Consider the following 19775-nt stretch of genomic DNA (forward strand, 5'->3'; position numbering starts at 1 on the left):
TTCATGGTTGGTCACGATGTCGGTGCAACGAGTGCTACACCTCCCTTCCATCAGGAGCGGAAGCTGACAGATCGGCGGCAGTTATTTAGAGATGAGAATCGAACTCCTGAAGTGTAGCGAGTGAAGAGGTTTAAGGGTTTAACGCGCATGAATCCCAAGGATATAAGATCTTTTTATTTCACAGCCTGTTAGGTTTGGAGGCTTGGCAAAATGTTTTACGGTTACAACTTTGATGATTTCTTTCTGAAAAAACAATCCAAGGCTCAGAGGTTCCTATCTGACATCTACGTCACAGCGTGATTATCATTCTTTCTGTTCAAGCTCTAGAGTTAAAACCCCTACATTTTAACAGATACCATGTATTTTAAATTAAAAAAAGATTAAGAATTTCTAAAAAAAAAATTTTTGGCACTGAAAGAGCATAAAATCTCTAAAAGCTTAAGCAACATCTAGCATAATATTTTCTCCACAGTGCAAATGGGTCCCACTGTTTGCTTTTTTCATAGAATCTTCGACCATAAATGTGCATATTTTCATAAAAACATGTTCATTAGCTTTTCTTAGCTTTTTTCATCTTCAGCAGCAGTTTCATCAGGTTTTCTGTCATGAAGTTCCATAGAAATATAGCGGCGTCATTCCCGACACACGTGGCATCATGGAGTCTTTCAACAGCTCCGTCAGCCTTTAAAGAGTTTAAAGAAAGATCACCTTCTCTTTGCTTGGTTTGAGAATGTCTTTGGGGAAAGGGGGTGGTGCTGGGGGCGGAGCCTCACCGCTGCTCCTTGCTTGGGTGGTGAAGGACTGAGTTGATTTCATGCTGCGTCCAGATCCTGGAGGGCTGAAGGCATCTGGGGTGAGAATGAAAATCATGAATACGTGATTGTCTTTGTAAACGAGTCTACGAATCTCAGTGTTCAAGTGCATCTGCAAACACACATTCTGTCTCGATTATGAACAGACAAGTCCAGTTCTCAAAGAAAAAAAAATAGTTCAAGTGTGTGGAGAGAGGAAACAAACCATGTCTGGAACAGAACTGATCCAGCCAGCGGGGAACATTCCCACAACAACATGAGTCAAGTATTTTGGGAACAAATTAAAAATTTCTCACAAATGATGAGGACAAAGCACTTCTCAGAACAAATGCACTTCTCGGTGGGTTTGAGCTGTGTGCTCCCACGTAGGTCTTGATAGCACATTAAAAGTCATCGTTCATGTAAATGTGTATTTCTAATATTGCATTTCCATCTCAAGCATCTGTGAATCCACCTTGATGTTCAGCTTTTAGACACTTGTGCACCAGGAAGGTGAGCTTGAGTGTTTGTAGATGGTCACTTGTACCAAAGGTGATCATTCTACACGAGAGATGATTAGATGTTGGGACCACAGACAATGTCAACTTTAGACTGGCCATTCAACTATAAGTAGCCTTAAACCCTGTTACATGTCAGAGGGACCTCTTTAGGTCATCCCTTCCATATCAGCACCTGACTGGTAGATGCGCTGAGGACTGCCGCTCCGCTGGGCTCGCAGACTCCCTCCCTCTTTCCCGGTCACTCGGATGGGCAGCACCTGGTTCACATCTATTGAGGCTGGACGTAGAAACACAGAACTAAGTCAATATTGGAGTGCCCTCCTGTTTATGAGCATTTATCTACCATCTGTGGTGCTAATAATGCGTCATTGTTGATGATGACGATGATGATGGTCCTAATAGCCATCGCATCTTGGACAGACAAATACATCAGTTACTCAAGGACCTGCGTCCTGACCTGCACTGTGTGCTCTCTGGTGTGAGCCTTTCTTCCGGAAGCCTTTCTCCTTGCCCTTGGACAGAGTTGCCAGCTTGGTGGGGATCTGCTGCTGCACAGCTGCAGGTTTGTGCACCTGGTTGGTGGTGCTGATCAGGTGGATGGGCAGCTCGGGCTTGGCTGGCTGGGGACTGATGCTCTCCTTGCGTGGTGGAACTTTTGGAGGAATTTCCATGGGATCAGAGGTGACGTTGGGCAAGAGGTGGGGCTTTGGATTTAGAGCTGCTATACCATTCACAATGCTTCCCCTGAAGGACTGGTAACTGGAGAGGGTGGAGTACTAGAGCAAAAGAGGAGAAGCGTTCTATCAACAGTGAGGTCTTGAGGCACTGTCATGAGCACACTGTTATTAACATGAATAAATGTGAGAATTGAGCTCAGAAAACAGGCTCTATCTGGATGTCTCATCTTTGCGTAAACGTGAACATCTACTACATTAAATGAATTCCCAATGATCAAAGTCCAAGAGAATAAGATGGACAGAAAGACAATCTTAGGACAAAATGTCAGAACAATGGAACAATGGACAGAAGAGTGTGTGAATCGGTCCCTTGTCCATATTATGGCTCTGTGAAGACGTAACTCTGATGGAAGGACAAACACAACGCAGTGATCAAGTCAGTTAACAATATTCAAGGTGATCCAGTTCCTGTCTCATTTCTCACTTGTGTTGGGTCTTCAAAGTTGGAGGATCCCAGGTTCACGATGCTCATGTGCTTCTTTAACTTCTCCTGCAGCTGCTCCAGACGCTCTTTCTCCTGACTCAAACGCTCCTCCTCCTTCTCCACGGATTTTGTCGAGTCCCTCAGGCGCTCCAGACCCTGCTGGTAGTTCTCCCTCTGTCTCTCCAACTCAGCCTTCTCCTCCTCCAGCTTCTCTTCCCACTTGGTGCACTCCTCCTCCCTCTGTCTCAGTTCAGCCTCCAGGGTCTCCACTTGGATGCCCTGCCTCTGCCTCTCCTTCTCCCAGCGCTGCTGAGCCTCACGGTGTTGGGCCTGCAGCTTGTGCAAGTTGGCAAGTTCCTCCTTCTGCTTCTCCAAGTTGCGCTGCTTCTCCTGCTCCAGCAGGACGCTGTTGAAATGACGCGAGGGCTTGTTCTTTGACTGCAGGGCACGCTGCAGCTCAATCTGGCTGTCCTGCTGGGCGATGATGGCCTGCACGTTGAAGAGTTAAAAAGAGAAGGTGAAGTCATAGTTCATAATATCATAAATTAAAGCTGACACACAAGCAAATTTAAGTTGTTGACAGCATCTTACTTGTAAACTATAAAGCCTCTGTGCCAGCAGAATCACCCGGTCACACACCTGCAGAGGAAAAAGAGGCAAATCAAGAATTGCAATATTGTTCATAATACATATACAGATAGATAATAAGCAAAATCAGTCTGAAAAGGGTTACCTCTGCCTCAGGAAAATCACTGGCAGTTGAACTGCGATTTGACACCATTGTGTCATCAGCCTCGAAGCAAAACAGCAAAAACAATCTCCATAAATATCTGATCAACGGAGGGAAACATGATCTCTTGAATTCATCTCACTCACAGACTGCTCCTGGCTCTCACAGTTGTACACATCTTGTAGCTGAGGGTCAGCAGTGGTGCGCCCGCCATACACAGGACTGCCTTCGCTGCCTCCAGGCCCCTCGGGAGCATCTCCATCTGATGACATGATATGTAATCCGACATCAGGAGGAAATGTCTCAGAAAAACTTATACTGTTTTAAGTTGCACAAAATAACAATATCATAAATAAATTGTTAATTTGTTGGCCCATCATAATTATCAACAATGTTTGACTTAAATGTTTTCAAAGTCCAAGCACCTAGAAAAGAGAGGTGGACGATTTTCAGAATTATAAAGAAATGCTGCTGTTCTTTTTATGTGGTTTTAAACATTCATCATCATCATCATCAGTAACACAAGAACAGAAATGCAGCTCACTGGTCGTGGTGATTGAGGTGGAGTTACTGTCAATTCCTCCACAGGTCTCATTGTTCTCATCCTGAAGGGGGTTTGGGTCTCTTTTTCTTGAGAAGAGCAGAGTTTGCAGATTTTCCACTGCAGACAAAAGAAAGAACTTTTAATCCCGCACAGACAGCATCAGCACATTCTGAGCGTATCACACTTTTATTTCAGTGTATCGGTTCAACGTTCAAAAAAGTACGATTCATTTTAAATAATACAAAATCTTTAATATACATGTCCAAAAAAAAAGAAGCTGAATCTGTGGTTGATTTTTTGAGACTGAGCTGAAGCAGTTGCCCCAGCGCCACCCACCCTCATCAATGGCTCCTTTAAGCAATGTCTCCCCCTGCTGGAGGTCAGTGGGGTCTCCTCGGAGCAGGAGCCCTCGGTGGGGGCTTTCCTGCCCAGTCACATCCTCATACAGGGCAGCGAAGATCTGCAGCTTCTCTGTCAGGCTTTGCCTTATTTGGTCATCCCTGACCTTTAGAACATCTGGACATGGGAAGATGGGAAGATAGATATGTTTGATTTAGAAACTGCAAATAAAAAAACAGAACTCGAATTTCTGCCATCTATTGTCTGCCTCCACCAACTAATGCTGTAGCAGTTTGCATCCATTTCTGTGCAGAAGAATAAATATTTTCTATTTTAGAGAATTCAGGGTTTGAGATTTCTTTTCTAGCAAATCACTGAAGCTCACTTCAGAGGTCCGTAAAAGGCCCTTAAGTCCTGCTTGGCATCATAGCACAATTCTACAAACTTGCAGCTTGTTAGTTACACACATAGACATAATATCTAAGTCCTCAGTGTACCGCAGAAATATATCTCTTGACTACAAGACATGTTCAGTCAATTACTTTCACCACTGGCAGCTTCCACTAAAGGGCATGTCAACAGATCTGAAACCTCTCCGTTTGGTAATTTAGTAGCTGCTGATATTCATCGCCGACTTACCTTGAAATTCTTGGAGTCTTGCGATCTCTTCGCTGTACAGCTCACCTTCTTCTGAGTAGCTGGACCACACAGACATCTTCATCAGTAAAGTTGGGCACTTTCAACTGGATAACTACTTGACAGTTGTCCTGAACTTTATAGAAAGCTCAAACATGATGCCCTTACCACAGCAAATACAGACCTGCTGAAACTTTGAAATGATGCAATGGCACTTAATGAGCGTTGATTGGATGTATTTTGGATGAAATATGTTACAAGCTTGATTCATCTAAAAATTTGTCAATGTAAGAAGATCATTTTTCCCAGAATGTTGCAGATTGTTGGACTGCTAAGAAGCTTTGCAGGTAGAATTCCTGCAATTGTTAGTTTATTCTTTCTCGCTCTCTCTCTCTCCCTCCCTCCTTACCAGTTCACAGCATCCCGTATAAGGGAGGTCCAGGTCATGCGCCCTTCTCTGGAGCTGGTGTGGATCTCATACATCTCGTACATCTCCATCATGGTGGAGGTGCATCCGCATATAAGGAACATGGCTTTGTCTTCATGGGCCACTTCCCTCACTATCAAGTTTTGGAGGGAGATCACCGGTGGTTTGTTATCCTGCAGGAGTCAAAATCATACCGCTGCTGTTATTCTATCACAATCATCCTGAGATGAACCTTAACATCCCATCATGCTGGTTATAAAATTATTCAAGCTTTTTTTCTGTCTATACAGATAATGTGGACTAAAACCTATACATCTACATATAAGTAACAGTTAATACTTCCTCACATTTTCTAGTTTCCTTGGAAAACCACTTGAACTCACCACAGCAGCAAACACAAGCTTCTGATCTTTCTCTTGTAGTAGAAGGAGCATGTCTGAGAGGAGCACAGCGTGGACGTCTGCAGGGGAGACTCATGGTGCTCAGCATCAACACAGTACAAGTTCTTAATTGTTGAACTGCCACCTGGGCTGAAGCATGGCTACATCATACTGCTGTGCTGTATAACAAGTAATCTCTGACACCAACGTGATGACATTAAAGTGCACTAAAATACGGGTTAACTGAACTTTCACATGAACACAAACACATATTCTGTACACACAGTGACCTAGGTGACCCTGCTAGAGCCAATACTGCAACATGAAAGAAGGAATGAAGATGTGTTGAAGTTCTGCTTCATGCATAGACGACACCCGACCAAGCCCAACGTAACACAGGGATTCAAACCGGCAACATGTGTACTAAGCCTCTAAAGTACCTGTGCACCCCAAGACTTTTCATTTTAAGCGGGCTGATTGTATAAATCATACACTCACAAGACATCCATTACTTTTCACACGTAATTTCAAATTTGGTTTTCTAATGTGAAGGACAAGGCTGCCATTCTAATAGATATACGCACAGTGTTAAACATTGCGGTGTTTGCTTTTTTTGTGAGGTTGTTGCACTGACAAACTGACAAGAAAGAACCTGGGCCCCCCAGCACCATTTCTGTGACACATCCAACACAGCCACAGCACAGAGTTAATAAATAAACAGTTATTGACCGTGTCATGAGGCAAATGCCTGTTAGAAATGTGTCATTTAATAAACAACAGTTATGAACAAAGAAATTATTAGGTTTATCTGATGCAGTGAGCAAGCCAGGCTGTTGAGGATATGCTTGTCAAATTGAGATTAATGTCCTGTTGCCAGGAAATCCCTCAGAGTCACTGTTGATCAGACCACAGTGTTAAAGGTTTATCAGTGGCTGCTGTTTGGAGAAAGACCATCTATCTAAAAAGGAGGAAGAAACACTGGATTCATTCAAATTCCGAATGATCACAATAACAATAAAAACTAGACTTTTACCTTTCTGTCTGCCAGAGGACTTCCAGGTGACGGGGCCTTCATGCAGCAGCGTCCTGTTACCCTGGATCAGATCCTCTCTACGGAACAGACGTCCGTCCTTTAGGCGCCCCTGAGGTTTGGGCTCCAAACGCAGGCAGATCTCTCTCAAACGGACGGCTCTCTCATATTCACTGACTTGAGTATTCACCTGGGAGATGGTGTCTCTGATCAGCGCTAAGCCCTGCAGCAGGGCCTTGTGCTCATCTGTTTCAGCTGGAAGGACCAAGACACGTATAAATCAACAAGTTTTCTTGAAGCGTGTACCTTCATAAAATTTGGTCATCTCAATATTTGCTGCACGTGCATGTCATCAAGGTGCAAGCAAGTTTGGAAGCGATCACATTCACCAACTAGAAGTATTCCATTTACAGTGATTTTCATCCTGGAGGAAATTGACCAGTCCGATGTTGAAAAGAGTCATCAGTGAAAATTCAGGTTTTTCAGGATATCAAACCAAACACCGGCAGGTTTACCTTCAGTGTTCTGAATTATTCGCTCCACCAGGACAGGATACTTTGTGATGCGCTGTGTCACCAACAGAAAACATTCAGGGATTCCCAACCTTCTAACGAGGGGCAGCTGACCAATTTTCTGTTTGAAGAAAAAAAATTTGCAGAAATTGTTTTAGTTTTACTACTGAAACTGTTGTAGCGTGGCTGGGGTGTGTATTATCAAAGGAAAAATCCACACTGTTCATATGACAATTCATTGAAAGGTCACATTGGTTACAGAAATGTGGAAGGAAAACATAATCATAGTTGGAGCTGTGTGAGCAGAGAATACTTGAGATCATAAGCAGTAGAAGTTTTGAGGAAAGGAGTCAACAGGGTATATGGAGAAAGAAAGGACATTTGAGAGATGATCGCTTTTATTTAAAGTCAGATTTATGGATTGCCTGCACTGACAGAAAATGGCTGTGCGTACATCCTTCTGTGCTGATACCTGTCCCCCTCACTTGAGCAAGGGATCAAACTAAGAGGCTTTAATTTACATAATGCTCCTATATAAAGTCAGCTAAGGGAACAATCTTGCCAAAGGAACAAACTTAAATTTGACACATGAGGAACTATTCATTGGACACTCGACCGTACCTGAATCACTCCCATATTGTTTGTGTCCTTCTCTGTAACAAAGACAACAACAGGCTTCCCTGAGTCTTGAAGAAAATCCCTCAGATTTAACAGAAAGGATGACGCACCTTGATGAGACTCTGCAGCTTCTTGTTGTTTTGCAGCTGCTCTTTGTAGAAGTTGACAGCATCAGTGTGACGGCTGCAGAAAAAACTGTACCACTCCTTCATGTTGTCACCCACTGTACCTGAAAACTGTTGCAGCACAGGCACGAGAAGTTCAATGGACATGTTCTACAATTCTACAATTAGCAGACGCTTTTGTCCAAAGCGACGTACAACACAAGCAAGAATTCAGACTCATGTTGCACTGATTTAGTGCATATCTACAGATGTGGAGGGAAAAAATACCAATGAAGTTTGACAACTTGAAGTGATGACAGGCAAAATAACCATGAATGGGGACTGAATTAAAATAATCTCAAGTTTGAGTAATTGTGATAATTCCTGAAAAAATACATCTGGAGAAATATCAGTTACATATGCATTGTAGCAAACATGTGTATGAAAATAGTAACATCTGATCTATCATTCTTTGTACGACTTCTTCTTTGTTTAGACACATTAAACGAGCACAGAGGTAAAAATGCTTCTCTGGGCAAACAAGCCTCTCTCAAATCCCTCAGTGTTTCAGACATACCAGCCATTCCTATGGACACCTGTACACTCACTCAGCCTGCAGGCAGAGCAGCAGAGGTGGCGAGAAGCGGATGGATGATCTACAGAGTGACGTGGAGCCGGTGAAGCTGTGGTTACAGCCCCAACAGGCCACTACTGTTGTTTAGTTTTACACAGATAAATCAAAGTAACCATAAAGGAGTGAGAAAACTCTCCAAAATAAATACATATATAAAATCAATTTCATGCTGAAAAATCACTTCTTTTACAAAAATTAATTTTCCAAATGTCTTGGCTGGAAATGACAGTTTTTGATTATAACCAACCCTCATTCAAGGGTTGATAGAAAAGATTAGAAACCAAAATAGAGGCTTTGATCTTTCTTCTGATCTGTTCACTTTTTTTAATAACTGCAGCAAAACATAGTTTAAGGGTCTCGAAAGAAAATGCTTCCAGTGGTTGGCAACCTCCCCCCCCCAAAAAAATGCTGCTGGGGAAAGAGTTGATACTGTCAACAAACAGGACAGTTCCAACTGATTTATATCCAATAGGTGTGGCTTTCATATGTAGCCTACCTGAGAGATGAGAATATCTCCCAGCTGTGAGATCTGGTAGTTGTTTGGGTTTCCTTCCTCTTGACTTTGACGCATTTTTAGGGATTTGAGGAAGTGCTGGTGGAGGGTGAGCAGGGCATCCACTCCAGGAAAGAGCCCCTCCAGTTTGGCCTCCTCTATCAGCAGAGACTTTCTCAGCTCATGCATGTAGACGTGTTTAAGAACCTTTAGGGTGCGTACATGGTGCATCTCTGTCTGCATTAGCTCTGGGAAAATAATGATAGTAATAGAAAAGAGCTCTTGATTAGTGCATATGAAGGGGTCCAGTTTGAGTTCATGGAACATCAAATATTTTTGCATCAGCAACATCCATCTTTAGCTACAGGTGCCAGTGAAGCTGCAAACGTTCATGTTCAGAATGCTTTACCCACAGCTTCCTGAACTTGTTGCATACATTCAAAAAGTTGTCCCAGTTGCTGTTGTCATTATGTTAAGTATCACGGTAGGAATGTTAACCCTCAGATGCTTTGAATGTAAGACGGCATCCATCATCATAATTAAAGTCCCTGTCATCGATGGTTTAACAGAGCAATAACAATGCGCTCCAGCATCAGAGAACCATCATGCATACAGATGCAGAAGTCATTATAGTCTCATTGAAACACTAGACAGAGTCTTTGTGACAGCGACAAGCTCCAGCCATCGGTGTCAAAGGCACTTACACCTCTTCCTTCTGACATCTTGATTCAAAGTCAAGATCAAGTCTACCTTTAATACAAGTCAAGAGCAGGACTGAATGATGATTGTAGCACACCTGTGTGGGTCCATCTGTGTTTGGTGTTTCTCTAATCCTGTGCTTAGGTTGTTCACCTATCCTACATCCTCTTTAATGTCTGACTGACTGACATGAGAACCTTCCATCTCAATCATCCGCTGATGAAATACTGGATATTTAGTGAATCTGATTTTCTTTAGGTTTGTAAACTGAGAACTTAAGCGTTAACTGTTAGCGTACCATAGATGACATCCTGTCTTTTCACAGCCTCTTTGTGCAGATTCTTCAAATAGTCCTGGTCTACAGCCACGTTCCAGGACTCTGCCTCCAGGTTCTGGGCATCAGACTCCAGCTCACCTCGCAGCAATGCATAATGGCTATCTGAATGACACAAAATCACAAGAGGATAACGTAGTGCTTTTTTGTCATGAGAATGTCAATGATTCATTATTACCCACATGCGGGTTAAACATAGAATCATTTTACATTTTCATACGGCAGATTTTTATCACACACTGACTCACTGCTGTCAAGAATAGTAGAAGATTTACTATGTCAGGACAACCAATTCAACCAGTTTGTTAAGACCAACCATTCACCCCTAATTCTCTTGTGTAAAAACATGTTTTGGAGTCCGTACAGGTGTGAAAATTTCCACTGAAGTGTTCAAAATCCCAGGCATGTCTATGGTTGAATGTGAAGCTCCTCTTCCTCATTTCAGGGTACAGTACGCCGTGCTTTTTCTTTTCACACTGACAAAATTTGAATTGTACCTTTTTGACCCATACTGTGTAATAATACTATGTCAATAACTACATTTTGAAAGAAAAATACAACAACCCCAAACCAAAAAAGAAACGCAACCCTTATTATTGAGGTTGTTTTCCAACACCTATTTATTGTCATTACCACTGTCAATGTATTACTACTACTTGTCACTAATGTTAAATTAATCAATAAAAATAAAATCTTTGTATATGACTTAATTATTGTAAGTCTTATTGAATGGGTCATAGGATAAAAAGAGTTTGAATACATCAAAGAACCCCACACATCATTACTCACTTGTATTCAGCTCTGTTACCTAAAACAAATACATCAATCTGTGTTTTAAGGACCGAACACTCAATATAGTGAGTATAAGGGGTCAGACAGACTAAAGTAATGAAGACATGGGGCAATGCAAAAACTAAATAAAAGTTTCCATCAGTTCTTTTTGACAAAAAGGTAGACAGAGTTTTCAACAGTTCCTCATTCCAGACACACTGACCAGCTGACCTTCTAGGTTGATGTGCTCAGCTCCAGAGGAAGCCAGCGAAACAGAGTCCTCAGTGGAGAGCTTCAACCGCAGGCCATCGACCTCATCCATCTGTGCCAGAGCAGATCTAGTTGGTATGTGATGAGATAAGGCTTGTCAGGTAAATCAAAAAGTGATGCAAGCATGAAAACATGCACACAAACACTGTGTGTCTTCAGGGACATTACTTCCATCACACAGATGGATTTCTTCAGTCCAAAAACAACATGAAATTTGCAGGACAGACGCTGGTAGAAATGAGACACGTGACATGAGCCATAATCAAGCCACTGGTACGTTTCCCAGATTCTCACTCTGAATTGTGTGGAGTGTGAGGAGAAACAAGTTTTAGGACATTGCCATTTGTGAAGGTAGCCATAGGCACACAGTTACAGGACAACATACGGATAGGTGACAAATCAAAGGAAAACCAAACATGAAATGTCAGACGCATCGATGCACCTCAAGCCCACTGGAGGGATGAACGCTGACTCAATGCTTTAGTAAAGGTGGCGAATGCTTATTTAAGACGCCGGACGAAAAATGTTTGATTGAACTGTGACCAGATGACTCGGAAGGCTGTAGCGTATGTTTCACATCATTCTCATACTAATCAAATTATCCAGCAGCCCTCTCGCTCAGTGGATGGAAGCCTCAATTCAGGTTTTCCCTTCAGTTCATCACCAGTCTGTCCTTCACCCACCTGGGAGTAGTCAGCTTGTTGGAGGATGAATCAGGCTGAGCACTGTATTTCTGGGGGGTGACAGTCATGCCTGGACTAAGAATGGAGCCAGGGATGCCTTCAGGAGTGTGTGTGGGGGGGACATTTTCACCAGAGAACACGCAGAGTGAAAATTACTGCAAGAGAGAAAGTAATAACATTATAGACAAAGAAACGAGTGCAAAGAAAAGGTTAGATTTGTAGAAAAAAAATAAAACAAGTCCACATATTCAGAACTTTGAGTAATGGAAATATTATTTCAAAAAATCAACTACGCGAACGTTACATCTAGATGTCACACCATCTACTATGAAAACATTACATACAATTGCATTTCTGTCTGTATTTATATAAAATTAACTTCAACTCATTTCAGATTGATGATAAAATACCGTGAAAAAATATCATCGGAATACTATCCCACTTCAAATCAACTCATAGTTTACAAGCTCTACATTAAAGCAATGTACATGGCAACTATTAGGAGTTTTACAATTCAACAGGAAATGCAAAGAAACATATCTTTATTTTGTTACTAAAGCTTTTCATCCCTTTGAAAACCCTCCCACAGACCAGCAACCTATGACAGAAAAAGATGAGAGTGAATTTCATGGTGCTTAGTCCAAATGACAGGTTGTTGCCATACTAATGGAGCCCTGTGGAGAGGAAACTGGTTTGGCAAACAGCAACAATACAGCCCGAGTCAGACCAGCTCTCAGGTAAACACACGTGAGAGAAACTGCCTGAGAACACAGCTGTACTGTAAAAGCCCTACCAACATGCTGATTTATAACACTGGGGCGCAGGTACAGTGGCTGCTGTTTGCACACACATGGTTTGACGTTTATTCTATAGAGGCATGACATGCTGACTGAGATAAATACCTCAGCAGGGTGGAGGATCAACATGTTCTAATAACTAAAACAAAGTTGACAACCTTATAAATCAAAAAGGACTTAAGGTGAACTACTCAGTTCTTAGATTTACTCAAAATCCAAACTGAGCTGTGTATGACAATGACTAACCGTGCTTCCCCTTCATTGTTTTTCCGTGTTATGTGCTTGACATTTTCCTCATGACTCTTGCAAAAAAAAAAAAAAAAAAAAAATTCCTGTTCAACCAGTGGATAAAAACAAAAGAGGAAAATGTAGAAAACAACTGACATAGAACGCACTTGGGGCCAGGATGATACAAACTTGGAGTGTGTCCCAGTTTCAGTTGCCCAAGGACCCGGCTGGTATTGTCTGAGTGTGTGTATGTGTGTAGCAACATGGTAATGGGCCCTGGAGGGTCACGGGGACTGATCCACTGGTGTACGTCTCCACCTAATCTAAAAACAGCAGCGGTTTACACATCGCAGCCATTGACAAACTAGAAAAAGGAAGGAAACTGTTCCCTAATGTGGATGGTGACATGAGTCAAGATGAGAAAATGCATAAAGAAACATTTCCAACTAACTACAGCAGATGGTGGTTCACAAAGACACCTGTTCGATTCAGACACACCTAAAATATACACAATGTTGTTTGACTTTAAGACAGACTCACACAGGAGCTCTGCTGTTTGACACTTCCAAGAGCAGAAACCTAAACATTAGCATCTGAACTGCAACTGAACAGCCTTCAAACCCGCTTTGGTTTGTGCGTAGATATTTAACTTGGATTAAAGAGCACAAAAGAAGTGTTCCTTTCATCCAATGTATAACTCTCAGCTTTGTGTTGGAATTTGGATCCATAAACAGCAAAAGCAAAGTCAAAATTTCTGACAATCAACAAGTCAAAGCTGAAGCAGCACTCCAAAAATAACGAGTCTTGATTTAGTCTGAAACATTTGTTGAAATAATGCCCACGATTTCCTCACTGACTGAAGAGCACCAACATAAATTAACTGATTAGTCTGCAATAAAATTATCCAAAACACAAATCAAATCATTTATTACTTGTCACTTATCAAATAAAAACTGACAGATAATTACTGGTTATATCCTCCAAAGAACTTGCCAATTTATTATCTCAGTTTTACAAGAATAAGTTGAATTCGATTTGAACTGGAAATTTTGTTAAGTCTTCCTGATACCTTACCATATTTTGTTAAGTCCTTAAAACTAAATTTAAAAGGAAACTCAAAACGTCCCACCTTGTATTACAATACTGTTTTTTATAGGTCTGTATTCTGTACTACAAACAGCAGCACCTACAGCTTTCAGTCCCTCACAGCGCCGCACAGTGAGGACTATCATCTCAGGGCCATGCCTCCTACTGCTTTCTTCAGACCAGTTCGTAAACCTGCTGATACGGTGAGTGCTGCTATTAGCCATGTTATGGCTGTATGGTTCTCTAGCCCTTGCTCTGAGAAGCGGCCACACCTCAAACGATTGACTCATGCTGGAAAGGGAAAACAGCAGCATGAAATACAGGTCATTCCCAGTGAGAGACAAAACAAGACCAGCAAGTCTGCCAAGTATCCTGCAGAAGGAAACATGTTGAATGCTTTGTTTGTCAAGAAGTACTTTCATTTTGGCTGACACAGGGTCTAATCACAGTGAGAACACCAAGTCTAAAACCAAGAAAGTGAGTGCAGAAGTTGTCGAGTGGTACCAGCACAAGTGAAGGGTCAGGTGGTCTACTCTGCACCCACCCAGCTCATTGTTGTTTCACTGAAACTGTAACCTTTAGCCTGAGGAGTATAGAAAAGCTCACTGGTACTTGTATCCCATCATGTGCAGATGTTTACGTTTTCAAATGGCGTGTCACCAAAAGACTGAAGCATTCCCAGCAACAGAGCTGACTGCACACAGTTTACTCATTAACTGAGAGAAACTGGCTGAGTTTTTATCTTCGGTGCTCCAAACGCATGCCACAGCGTCTGTGTCAGTGTGAACAGGTGAATCCTCCCTCTGGTACCTTCTCAAGTGCGTAGTCATGTACGTCAGTACTTTCTAATAACATATGAGACCTGGGAACAACTAGATGTGGTCAGCTCATCGACTGGCCAGCTGGACAGCCTTGCTACAGCAGAAAACTGAGGCTGTTTCCCACAGTTTGAATTCTGCATCTCACTTATTATGCTGAAACCAGAATCTGAAGCCATACTTAAAAATTGTCGATTAACGATTATATTAATTACTTTTATTTATGGCTGAACATAGCATTTAAAATTCAAAGTAGTACTCCACCCATCAAATTCCGGTGTCACACTGTGCAACTATGTAACCGCATAAAAACAAAACAAAAAAACCCCACACAATTATCATTTTGGATGATGTTTTGGTTATCACTACATCCATTAATCTCTGACCACTTATCTGAGGTCAGTTCCAACTGGGGACCCCGGACTTCTCTTTCCCTTGTCACATTAAACAACCCTGACTGGAGGACCTAAAGATGTTTCCAGACCAGCGGTATTATCCCTTCACATGATCCTCCGTTTGCCCCGTGGCCTCCTCCTAAGTTAACGTGCCTGGAAAACCGAGGGAGACCCAGGAGGCTTCCTGACCAGATGCACGAAACCACCTCAACTGGCTCCTTCCTACATAAAGGAGAAAGCCGAGTCCCTCACAGATGATTGAGCTTCTCAGCTAATTATTTAGATGAATCTGTTATTAGAAAACAGTACCGCACAAATGTTTGTTATTGTGGGTTGAGGTTTAAAAGTTTAAGATTTAATTTCATCCACAAATTTCCAATAACAAAGCGTGTCTGCAACATGTACGATTTTATAATTTATGAAAACATACCAGCTTTTTTTTTTTTAACCAATAGATGCTTTGTATTATTTCGCGTGGAGCACATGTCAAGTATAAGAATCCTACTAAATATAACTGTTCTCTGTTATTACACTCCAAACTCAACATATTTACACTGTAAGTGACGCGCTGGCCAAAAACTTCTACAAACTCAGTGGTTATATTGAACAAAACTAAAATCCGCTACTGTTTTCAGTACTCATCTGACACGTTTTAGCTCATAAATTGTTCACTCCAAGCTCGCTATTGGATTTTGGCTGATATGGAATATGCTGGAATTTGCTGCATTATCTCCGTGCACAGATGAAGAGACTTGAGCAAACCTTGCTTGATATTTTTGTAATCAGACTAATACAGATATCAAAAATGACCGATAAATCTGAAACAGTTATTGATGAATGGTTCACCTCTCTCGACTCCTTGCTGAGTAAACTGACTAATTATGGGAAAAGAAAGAGATGGTTAGACATCCATCATAACACTATTATCTACAACACTATCAGAATCTGGTGAGACGTAACCAAACGCCTCGGGGGAACACTTCACCCTTGACTTTAATACCTCTGACTGGAAATGGGAGGAGTTTGCCCTGGGCGTTAGAAATAGTATTTTTGATAGTTGGCATGTGAAAGGAATCAGACTTATTCAGGACATATACCAGAGAAACAACTTGATGTCATTTTAGCACCTTCAACAAAAATATGACATTGCATCTCAACACTTTATTGGGTACCTTCAAGTCTGTAATTTCATTCTATCAAAAGGTGAAAAATCTGCCTAAAGACACTTCCATGTCTAGTGATACAAATTTATTCTTAACGAAAAATCGAAAGGATACAAGTCTTTTTCTGTCTCATTCTTATTCCCTGTTTTATTCCATAGACTTCAGATATAAGCAAGGCTGTACAGAAGTAGGAACATGATCTTGGTGGGAAATACATCTAAGATGATTGGCATGACACAAAAACCTCTGCCAAAACCAAATTTATCTGTAAATTTATTTTATCTGTACCAGAATGAGAGAAACCCAGTATAAGCTACTCCATAGATCCCACATAACTCCATCTATTCTTAATAAGATGGGTAAACAGACCTCTCCTCTTTGCATTGAATGTAAATGGACTGCTGGGACATTCATTCTCTGTTTTGGAGCAATGTGGCCCAGGAGCTGGATAAAATGTTCTCATTAGTGCTGTACAATTAGTCAAAAAGCAAAATCAGCCTGTGTAAATATATAACAGCAAAACTAAAATAGAATTACAATTATTGTTGTTAACAGTGCTGCACAAATGTTGCAAAAATTGTTTTTACTAAGGCAAAACGTATTTTTTTGTTATTGCTATTCATTTAATCAAGTAAAACATTGTTGTTTTGCTCGAATATTTGTTTTATTTTTTAAATGCTATTTTTCTGTTTGCAACTTTAACTTGTAAAATTCACATTTCCGAAATTATCACCAATTTTGTGTGCACCAATTGTTTATTATATCACAATATTGGATTCTTTATTTTCACCAAGTCATTTCTTTCCGGACCTCCACCTCACTCTTTGTTTTGTTGCTGTTTGTATTTGGAGGGGAGGGGGTCGAATGTGTTGTGAAAGTTTTCATATATTAAGCGAATATAATTACGCTCTATTTTTTTCCCAGGTTTTCCGTATCATTCCGCGTTTGACGCGTCACTGCCAGACTAACTAACTCGTGAGCTGGAGGGTTTATAAAGACTGATAACAATTAATTAATTCGGTTTGACAGAAACATTAAAGTCAGTGTTTTATCCAGCGGAAGGGGAATGTGAGGAATGCCAGGCTGCGAGTGAACCTAACGAACTACCCATTCATCCATTTTCTATACTGCCTATCCGTTTAGGGCCCCGGGGGGGGGGTCTATCCCGGCTGACATGAGGTGAGAGGCGGGGTTCTCCCTGGATGGGTCGCCGGTCCGTCACAGGGCCATCAGGAGCAATTAGGGGCTCAGTATCTTGCTCAACGATACTTCGACATGGTCACCAGCGAGAGGGAAGCTCGAACCCAAGACCCTATGGTTGCTGGACAGCCACTCCACCTCCGCCACCCTACCGATCTAACCTGGAGTCACTCCGGCTGGTGTCGGGTTGAATCAACCGAGGCAGATGCTCCGGAGCAGGTAAACAGGTGTAAAGTGAAAGGTCGCGGCGGGAGTGGCCACCTTTAGCTGCGCTACCAAACCGTTTGTTCAGTATAACTTACGGAGGAGTCTACCAAGTAAGCAGACACCTGCTAAAGTGAAAACAATTGCAACTTAAATTATTTTGTGTTACAATAACAAATAAAAAGACGCATTTTCCTATATAAAAGAGGTCAACGAACTAGCGATGCGTTAAAAAGTTAGCGTTGTGCTAAAGCTAGCCAGTTTAACTGTGTCACTTTGACAACATTGTGCCACTTCATTGAACGGCAGATACAAACGACGACATAACAGCTTTTTCTCACCCGAATTAAAACAGCAACGACGGCAGGAGCTGATGTTTTCTTTCCAGTAAAGAAAAGAAAAAATAAAAGGCAGAAGGAGGTGATGGTGTCTTCCCAGGAGTCCAGCTCAAGGCAGCGATGCCCCTGGAGGAACAAGTGCATACATGATAGACGTTGAGGTCCAGGGGGCGGGGCTTAAGCAGCCACCACTCCACCTCCTCTGGATGAGTCTACTTCCGCCTGGAACCTCTCTGGGATTATTGCTTCAACACATCCTTCAAGATTCTTTGTCTAGACCGGATTCTCTCCGCTCCCTGAAGTGAGGAGACTTCCTTTAAGTTTGGTCTGAAGCAGTCTGAGATAGATGGTCTCCCCTCGGGCAGAGCTTGGAGTAAGACGCCCCCCTCCTCACCCCTCGTTCCCCTTCCTCACACTTCTCACATTTTACGTTTCTGGATGCCTGTTTAGGATGATTGTTATGTTGTTTGCTCCCTTATCCGGCCAAGCTAACCTGATATTATTTGTTTGTTTTTTATTTACATGACTTTGGGTGTTATGATCACCTCCGTTCACCAAACAAGGTCAATGCGATCTGGATCAATATCCACACCTCTGATCATCTTCCCTTCATATTAGTAATCTGTAAAACGGTCGGATTAAATATTGTCTGTTATAGTATATTCTCACACACACACACACACACACACACACACACACACACACACACACACACACACACACACACACACACTGTACCAGAGCCTAAAATGACATCTTGGTGTTCTTTGTGCATCTAATAAAAAAAACGACCTAGGATCTACATGTTCGTTCAGCAAGCAATTTTTGTTTGTTTGTTTTTTACACATTCGAATCCGCAAATTGGTCTTTTTTTATTTATTTTTTGCCCCAGAAATCATGCAGATCAACCGCTGCTGACAAAGATAAATTAATGAGCTGCACTCCGATTAAGGGCGCATTCAAATGGTAAATAGATTGCGTCTATGGACGTTAATATAGAACTATTCGAGTCTACAAACCACTCAGACTGTAGAACACAGCCGTGCTGTTGGGTTTAATTCACACACGTCACCTAATAGGTGATTGTGTTTGGGGTTAGAGCTTTAATTATTGGACCATGGCCCTCGACAAGTGGGTCTTGAGGTAGAAAAGGTTTGAGAACCCTTAAGCATGAAGTACACCGCTTGAGCTTTGCCATCACCTCTTACAACTACTCGCTTTTGTCCAGCAGGTGGCGACATACCATCACAGCTGGTGTCAATCCTGCAAAGGAGTCTCACCTATGAAATAACCCTCCACTGTTGAAATACATCACATGACCACCTCCCAATACTCATGAGACGTCCAAAAGTAACACTGTCAGACTTACAGCGATGAACACACACAAACACACACACACACACACACACACACACACACACTCATTACATGAGTATTTTAAACCTTACAGTTCAGGGGTCTGTCCATTTTGCTTTTTGAGATGATTCCACTGTGAATATAACTGTGACATTTTATAAAGAAACCCGTCATGCAGATGGTCAAACCACACATTACTGGTGGCCTGTGCTTGGCATGTAGCTTCAACTACGCACACCAAGTTGTGATTAACAACACATTTGTACAACATAATGAACTTTCACCACACTGAAAAAGAAGTGAAATATTTGGGATTTTTTTTTTTTACAACAAATTTGGTTTTCATCTCAAATTGCTCTTGATTTCAAATACACAGCTTATTAGTCACTATGATATCAGCGCCACCATCTGGCAGGAGGAAGAAATGATCTCCACATACAGCACAATGCTCCTCGATGGTTCACTGGATTTGTTTCAGATTTTCGTAGAGTATCCTGATTTTATTTTGTGAAG

At 41.7% G+C, this 19775-nt stretch overlaps 1 protein-coding gene across 2 annotated transcripts; it reads right to left on the reverse strand.

The window, feature by feature from the left end:
• Nucleotides 1–152: 152 nt before the first annotated feature.
• On the reverse strand, nt 153–18082 carry arhgef18a (rho/rac guanine nucleotide exchange factor (GEF) 18a). Of its 2 annotated transcripts, XM_086204159.1 has the most exons (20): nt 17910–18082; nt 11678–11832; nt 10956–11062; nt 9918–10058; nt 8924–9168; nt 7800–7925; nt 7075–7192; nt 6563–6814; nt 5533–5609; nt 5132–5322; nt 4726–4784; nt 4084–4263; nt 3748–3864; nt 3350–3465; nt 3207–3266; nt 3065–3112; nt 2474–2962; nt 1770–2088; nt 1485–1589; nt 153–848 (listed from the first exon to the last, which is right to left on the reverse strand). In XM_086204159.1, the coding sequence occupies exons 2-20, from the start codon at nt 11743–11745 to the stop codon at nt 694–696; spliced, it is 2973 nt and encodes a 990-aa protein (XP_086060285.1). In that variant the 5' UTR covers nt 11746–11832; nt 17910–18082; the 3' UTR covers nt 153–693. The 2 variants fall into 2 exon arrangements, with proteins under 2 accessions (XP_086060285.1, XP_086060286.1); XM_086204160.1 differs by lacking the exon at nt 17910–18082 and having other exon boundaries at nt 10956–11046; nt 11678–11826.
• Nucleotides 18083–19775: the final 1693 nt, after the last annotated feature.

This window comes from Aulostomus chinensis, chromosome 5, assembly GCF_037954235.1.
Source record: "Aulostomus chinensis isolate RoL2024-O1b breed Wild chromosome 5, RoL_Achi_v1.0, whole genome shotgun sequence".
NCBI lineage: Eukaryota > Metazoa > Chordata > Actinopteri > Syngnathiformes > Aulostomidae > Aulostomus > Aulostomus chinensis.

Excerpts from the sequence above, each read along its gene's own strand:
- arhgef18a (XM_086204159.1), bottom strand. The coding sequence starts at position 11,745 with ATGACTGTCACCCCCCAGAAATACAGTGCTCAGCCTGATTCATCCTCC. Across the intron at positions 5,323-5,532 it reads AGCTTGTGTTTGCTGCTGTG|GATAACAAACCACCGGTGAT; the intron begins GTGAGTTCAAGT and ends TGACTCCTGCAG. Across the intron at positions 2,089-2,473 it reads ACTTTGAAGACCCAACACAA|TACTCCACCCTCTCCAGTTA; the intron begins GTGAGAAATGAG and ends CTTTTGCTCTAG.